Raw genomic sequence first — 8,414 nt, forward strand, 5'->3', positions numbered from 1 at the left:
TAGGTATTCATCTTGATCGGCGTCTCACCTGGAAACATCATATATTTACGAAACGCAAGCAACTGGGTTTAAAAATGCGCTCCATGCACTGGCTTCTTTGCCAAAATTCAAAACTATCACTGAACAATAAAGTACTTTTATATAAAGTTATTTTAAAACCAATATGGACCTACGGTGTCTCGATCTGGGGAACAGCTGCAAAATCTAATATAGCGATATTGCAAAGATTTGAATCAAAAATACTTCGTTTATGTGCGGCTGCTCCATGGTATATTCCAAATAGCACTTTACAGCGCGATCTCCACGTCCCATCAGTGTTTGAAACAATACAAACAGTCAGCAAAAACTATCGTATAAGACTATCAAATCACCCGAACCCACTGTCACACGAGCTACTATCAGATATCAATCATCCACGTCGACTAAGAAGATTTTCTACGTCGGACTTGCCAAGTAGAACCCTAAACACGTGAATCGTAATTGTAAACTCACTGAAATTTAATATTTATATAGCCAACTATTTACTCACTATTATTAGTCATCATTATTATTAGTTGTAATTTAATCTTTAGCGGTGTTTACTACTGAGTGTCCCGCACATGTCTACAAATCACTTTTTCTATTTTTATGTTCATAAATAATACTGAATGTTCTTTTACAGATTGTATTTATATAATAATAATAATAAAAAAAAAAAAAAAAAAAAAAAAAAAAAAAAAAAAAAAAAAAAAAATATCAATAAGATTATTTTTATCCTTTAGAACTACAGCGAGTCATGAACATTCAAGAGCTCAATTTTGACAAAAATTTCAGATATGGTAAGGGTGCTAAGGACAACAGTGTAAGTGTTGTGTTGTACGGTCGTTGAGTATTTATTTTTAAAAATTTAATCGATTTTATATAAATTCATTTATATTTGCGGTGTTGTGCCTATAAAGGGTTAAAACAATTGAATATCATTTAAAAATATAAATGAAATGCAACTGATATGCTTGCCTTTTTGCTTGTCGTTACTGTGTGTATTCACTGCTTAGGTGATTTTGAACTTAGACCAACCATAAGAATAAAGTGGGTCAACTTGTAAATTGTGTGCCTACAGAGTGGGTAACTACTCCAAGTGGGAGTTCGCAAGCACAAACATAAGAGCTCAATTTGCTTAGTTAAGTTTTATTATGTCTCTACTTATGGTCTACTTAACTTTAATGCTACATTTTGCAGAAACTAACATGGTAAACTATGTACTTACTCTGTAAGAACCACACAACTGCGACACATGGCAGTATATGGACTCCGTTGGCATTTTGGCTATAACTCAACAATGCTTATATTTGTACATTTTTCCGGACACAAGTTGCATTGCATTGAGCAAACGGGTAATTCAACGCATATAGGCTTACATTTCAATGCGCAAACTGGACAACTTGTGCCCATACTTGTATTATTCAAGTTTTACTTTTTGTTTGTTCACAAGTATTTTGTTTTTTGTTTTCAGTTTTGCAGAAGTCATGAGGGAAGGAAATTTTTAAATACGTTGCCTTAGACATTTGGGTCATTTCAGTTGTACCAGTGGGTGAGTATATAAGGAAGTTTAAAATATGTTTTTCATATAATATAGGGAAGTAAAGTGTTTTACATTTTGCTAGCATTTTAGTTCTATGTCCTTTTTAATATTTTTATTCCTCAAAGCAATTTTGTTTGGGAGCGACAAATAAAATAAAGGAAGACCTACTAACTTCTTTTCATTGAGTTTGTATGAAGCGGAAAATTTGAAGTTAAGCCCGTTTTTGCTATTTTCCCCAAAGTATTTTTATTGCACATAAATGTGTTTGATATATTATAAAATATGAAAAACAATTTCTAAACGAAATATAAATAAATACAGAAAATGTTTAATTACCTATAATGGTTTTTCACATTTTTTAATGTTTGATAGGTTTTTTTTTTGAATCAATTTATTTTATTACAATCTGTCATGTAGGACTGACAATAAGTAATATTTATTACGATCTAAAAAATAGAAATGTGTGACCCATGTATATGTACATATGTAAGAAGAAGTTCTTCTTCTGAGCCGTGTAAGAGTGTTGGAGGGGGACATCAGATGTGTAACCAGTGGGTTTGGGTGCATATATATGCGATGAGAGTAGTTCTTTATAATACGAGATATTTCTTCCTTGATTGTCGGAACGTGTAGGTGTGTATGCAGCTGTTTATTCGTTACATACCGAGGTGCATTTGTGATTATGAGTAGTATTATAGATTGGAGTCGCTGCTTAATTGGCAGGTTTGAGTCTGCTGCAGTACCCCATAATTAGATCCCATAACTCCATATAGGCTTCAGTACAGTTTTGTATATAAGTAGCTTATTTTCGAGAGAATGTTTGAAATTTCAACTGAACAACCAAAATAAGTTTCGCAATTTGAGAGACAAGGCTTTAGATTTTTTGAATATATGTGTTCTTCAGGTTAGTTCACTATAAAGATGTATACCCAAGTATTTTGTTTCTACAGTACCAAGAACGTTTTGTAGTAAATGTTACCTGGACAGATTTTGTTTAATTTGTTTCATGTATTTGTTCTATTATGCTATGTTTTTGGCGAAAACCGAATTGATGATCTGGGAAGAGTCTGGTATGTTGACTTATTGGTTGATATGATTTGACGTCTTCTAGGCTCTTCCCTGGTTTGGATATCATGCAGACTTTCGCTATCTTCCACTATGGCAGAATAAACCCCTTTATTAACACGATCTTAAGTAAATGAGTAAGAAATACAAATCCTTTTGGTGGTAAGTGCAGTACGGCCATGCCTGTGATCAAATCGTATCCTGGAGTTTTTTCTTACTTTTGACTGTGCTATTGCATCCATAACTTCCTTAATAGAATATGTTTTATTTGGTTAATATAATATAACAAATATAAAGTCCCTAAGATGGTATTTATTATGTGCAAACTAATATTTTCGTTTCCAAAGAATATTAATAAAATATATTTAATTCTTTATTACACCCCGTAAAAAATACAAATTATCATAATTAAGAGATTTGACCTCATTTCAATATAAGTTCCATCCAAAAAAATTTGTATTTTAAAAGTGTTTCAAAATTATTATTTTTATTTTTTTTTATTATGTAGTTAGTAAAATTCAACTTATAAAAATGATAATTACTTTTTATACTAACTGCAATTAAAATAAAGGAAACAATTATTCAGGTAGATAATAATAAAAAACAATTATTTATAACTCAATTTTAAGAATTTGAATTTTAAATATCAGATTTCCAACAGTCCTTTTTTTTAGGTAAACCTCTAATGTTGAACTTAACAATGTAAGTCTATAAAGAAATTTTGGTAAAGTGCGGTATGTGTCCACACATTCTAAATATGGGGTTCTATTTCTCAATATAGTTTTTATTTTATAAAATGGACAAATAATAAATTCAAATTATTATTATACAATTTTATCTTAATTTTATTAGAGAAAAAAATTTCATACTAAAAAATAAAAGGGTGTACACATAACATAATTTAAGATTTCTCAAACTAGGTAATTACAAGGTGGACCAATTGAACTACAATATGCCAGAACACCTTTCGAATTCATTTTAAATTATTGAGGTGGCCATCTATCAGCAGCTCAGTTCTTAGTCGATCGACTTAAGATCCTTTATACATTCTTCGTACATTCATTAAGAAAGGTATTTAGGTCATTAGGCGATATACGTATGTACATAGTGTTGCCACCAGTTTGTAAGTTACGGCAATTTAATTTCGGTTGCAATCTAGTTGGGCCACTCTGTTTGAAAGCCACCTAACAAATATCAAGAATCTGCTGTGGAACCCTAAGTCAGACACTGTTGTCAATTCCAACACTTGTTCTATTCTAAACAGAAGTGGGAACGTGAACGTCCTTGTAGGGTAAAAGCAACAAAAACTATGCTGTATATTTGATTGTGCGCATTTATGGCATGTGTGTGTGTGCGTGGCACTGATGTGAGAATAATTGAAACGTTATAGCCCGCAAGGAACTATCTCGAACGGCTTCACATTGAGGCGAATTGATCTGCGAATTGTTGTCTACCGATTGCGGATGGATTAAGAAAAGCAATAAAAACTAAGAATAAACTATAAAAATTTGAATTAAAATATTTTGCATTTTTTTCGCAAGTAGCGAAAATCATTAAAAATTTAACACTTTTTTATTTGTGACTTGGCTTAAGTTTGCGCTTGGCAACTGTGGAATCGTTTTTAATGTTTGTTCTTTTTGTTACTGCTGTTACTCGTATTGAAGCTTTTTGGCATGTTATGACTTTTTATAGGTTAAATGCTGATTGTGTAATGCATTGTACTCCGTACTCCGTACTGCATGTCTCCATGCCGAACCTTAGAGACGAGTAGAGCAAGAAATATGCTTAGGTAACAGCTGAGGAATGACGTAACTCCAATGAGGGATGATTTCCTTTCTCGATGTCCTTTGGCATCGTTTATTGTTTGTATTTCCTATCGCAATGCTGTGCACGTGATTAAGCCTGTGTGATTATGTTCCAGTCTGTGAATGTGTGAATACTTGAGTTCTGTAGTTCACATTTCAATATCCTGCTCTGGCAGCTGCTGATGATGAAATTCGTGTCACGTGGTCTTTATTGAGTTGCCATAGTTAAATGTATTTCAGCTTTAGTTAAAATCAAATATTGACACAAGGACATAAAAGCATATTCAACTTACGAGGTTGGGTAGCGCAGGTATGGTTTCATGAGTTTAACGCATTACATTGGTATGTTAGTTAAAATTCCTTCGCAATTGCCAATTTAGTTACTTATATTTATATTGTATTTTACGGTAATTAACGAAATAAACGATATGAACCAACCACCTTAAATAACTTAAATAATTATGGAAGAATGGAAGAAGATTTTATGTGTGTTATAGTACAGTTCTTCTGAAAGAAGATTTGAAATATGTTAGTAGAAGAATTTTTTTGAATTTTTACTACTCATTTCTTGATTTATGGTAGAAGCACTATTTGATGCATTTGTTCATAATAAAAATAACGTATTAGACCCTTCATAACTACACTAAATACTACTAAATACTTCACTAAATATTTATTGAATGTATATGGTTTTGTTTATAAATTTTTGCACGTTTACGAGATTGCTTGATTCTCGAAATATCGAGATCTTTACTTCAGCAGGCTTACGATATGATTTGGTTCTCGAGATATCAAGATCTTGTTACGAAAAATGTTAATAGCGCAATTATTCTGAATTTTAATCTTTGAATTTTTAGATTTATAATAGAAGCCCATGATGTAATAGTTTATAATAGAAATAGCGTATCAGACTGTTCGTTATACCTACATTGAATTAAATTTTTATTGAGTGAATATGATTTCGTTTAAAAAATTTTGCACTTCTACGATATAGCTTGATTTTTGAGATATCGAAACACGACATCTAGCGTCAATAGTACATTAAATTTTTATTTTAAATTCATTTTATTATTATAGGTTTATTATATTTTATAGTCAATACAATTTCGACGATAAACGACGATTGTTTGTATTATATATATAAAAATTCACAAATTTTAGTTTAATATCTCGTGAATCAAGTAATGTTGATATACAGCGTAATGAAAATATCCGATTAAATTAAAATCTGTTGTTAAAATACGGTGTCTTTGCTTTTTTAACATTATTTTTTCTTTATTTTTTCCCTGATTTTTTTCTTTCTCTTATACATAGTAGATTTTCCTTGAGACAATGCTATGTAGACAGTCATATGACGAATGGTCACGGCAATGTCCTGCACTGTTCTGTCATGACCGAAAGACATGTCATACAGGAAGTCATATAATTATTGCCAATTTCGTCATTTTACTATTATTTCGATACGTATTTTTGTGTTTAAACTTAAAGGGTACTTATTTTTTAAAAATAACATATTCACACAAAAAAATACTTACATATACTAATAATAGACGTAAACTCTGACATTTATTAACTAGCGACACTTTTTTGATCAACTTGACAAGGCACAGATAACGTCGTCACCGTGATTAAATTTAAATCGAAATTCCTCTCTTTTTCTCATTGTCAGTTTATTTTATTTACATTGGTCATGTACGTGACCATGACTCTTTGTATATCATGGCGCCTATCCACTTCAATTTTTTAACCCCTTCTTTATAATTTATTAAACCATCATCATATCTTTTTAATTCTTTAATTATTTATTAATATCTCTATCATTTTTATATTTTTTTTGAATATTGAACATTTATGAAACAAGTCATTCCATATAACTTTTATTTTGTTTTATACGCCATTTTTGACGCTATCAGTTAGAACTTTCATGCGTCTTTTGGTATTGAACTTGTAGAACTGATCTTGATGTTGTAGCTGGCACTTTGGCGATGTCTTATTTTATTATATTTTACATATTAGCTGCATGATACGAAAAGAAATACTTGTATGAGTGAAGGGATGAGCAATGCGAAATATTTTATATTCAGTTTATTTGTTTCAGTAAATTATTAATTAAAGAAGTTTTACTTCTCTCTTATATTGATGTCTCCTGTGCGGTGTTCATGTGTGGTATAGTAAATTACTTTAAAGATTTTTCAGCTCTGTCTCATAGTGATGCCTCCCACCCAATTAATTTCCTTAATATTGTTACTTCATTCTTATTTGTTCTAAATTTTTTTTACTCTTTTCTAGTTTTTCTTATAAGAATTTCTCGAATTTTTTTACTTTCATCACTTTTCTATCTATAAATGTTATTTATCCAACTACTTCCTAAATATCATTACATAATAATATAAAATTCGATGTACAATTTGAATTTATGTAAAATATATATGGTATATGAATAGGAAAGGTCATATATTTTTTTTCAAAATTCTTAAACTTACTATTGGGTAAGAATCTTTCCGTTTGATTAATTGAAAAAGTATTCACAGCTATAGATGTGTCGTCATTTAGTATATTATAAGAAGAGTAATGTCAAACAATTGTGGTTTAATAAAAGCTAAAAAAATTATTATTAAAAGTATTTATTATTTAATTTTTATTACATATTTAATATCGATAACCTTATTTATATCTTTATCTGGATCAACTAGTCAAAAATTATGCTAATATTCTCCTATATAAATGCGTTCGAATAGTTATAAGAAATATTTAAAAAGAATTAAATAGTAGATAACTTGCCCTTGTTAATTCTACTAAAATTATATGAACAGCTTATAAAGGAATATATCACCACAGGGCTCTAGGGTATAATTTTCTCCGCAAGTATAAATTCATTTATTCGCATATTTCACGGGAATCGCACAGTCATATGTGAAAATAAAACAAAACAAAGAAGAAGAATTACGATATTAATAATTTTTAACTTATTTTTTAATTAAATGTTGACTGTTCCATTTTACTTTGCAATCACAATTTACACATTTACTTTGCTCTTAAACAGCGGATTAAGCTCAGTCATGCGCTCAAGATCCGTGCTTTAATTGTGGTTCCCAAAAAACCGCTATTTGCACTCGATTTACTCACGTTCTTACAAAATAAATCAATAGAAAAAATCAACTCATATTTAACTTTTCATATTTACATTTCACATGCCTACATATATTTATATTTCGATATGTATGAATTCAATGATTGTCCTCTATATATACATATTTGTATATATATTTATTTGAGCAGGCATGCGCATGAGAAGCGCTCACATTCACTCATATGGGGGTGGCAGGAACTTCTGATTCTTAGCTTTTGTTTGAGTGGTTCTAAGAGTTCGGGAAATTTTTAGTATTAATTTAGTACACTCAGAGAAAACAATATTAAAATTTTTTCAAGGCAATCTTTTATACAAAACAACTGGAAAATTGTTGGAAACACGTTATAAATGGAAAACTCATCAGAAAGCAGAGGCCGAATGGTACTGCAATCCAATCTTCCATATACGAGAAATTTTTCACTATTATTTAATAAAATTTTTGACGTAATATTTAGTAAACATACAATATGTTTATATTTAATACTGAAACAATTTTTGCATTATTTTTCTCTATTTGTTTTATTTCTCTATTTTTCTTTCTATTTGATTTGAATACCAAAAATTCTCCTCCAATTTTAGAAACACAATCCACAATTTAAATCTAAACCATTAATAACCGTTTAAAATAACTCCTCAATTATTTTAACTTCATAACGTTTAACATATTATAATTTAATGTTTTATAATAATAATGTTCTATAGAATACTTTTACTACATTATAGTACATTTATTATAGTACATTTGTGTCTACAGTACGTCTCAATTAACGAGTTTTTGATTTTGTTTTGATTAGAAGCTCGATAACTAACCTAATAATATGTAACGCAATATATTATATTATACTATATGCTA

At 29.9% G+C, this 8,414-nt stretch overlaps 1 protein-coding gene across 1 annotated transcript in view; it reads right to left on the minus strand.

Annotated features, from left to right (window-relative positions):
• Positions 1-906: 906 nt before the first annotated feature.
• The window catches only part of LOC119688667 (condensin complex subunit 2-like), an 8,567-nt gene continuing 1,059 nt past the window's right edge, over positions 907-8,414 (minus strand). The window contains exon 5 of the mRNA XM_038103337.1: positions 907-930. Within this exon, the coding sequence (XP_037959265.1) occupies positions 907-930 (24 nt within the window). The remainder of the gene's footprint in view (positions 931-8,414) is intronic.

Source organism: Teleopsis dalmanni, chromosome X (genome assembly GCF_002237135.1).
Source record: "Teleopsis dalmanni isolate 2A chromosome X, ASM223713v2, whole genome shotgun sequence".
NCBI lineage: Eukaryota > Metazoa > Arthropoda > Insecta > Diptera > Diopsidae > Teleopsis > Teleopsis dalmanni.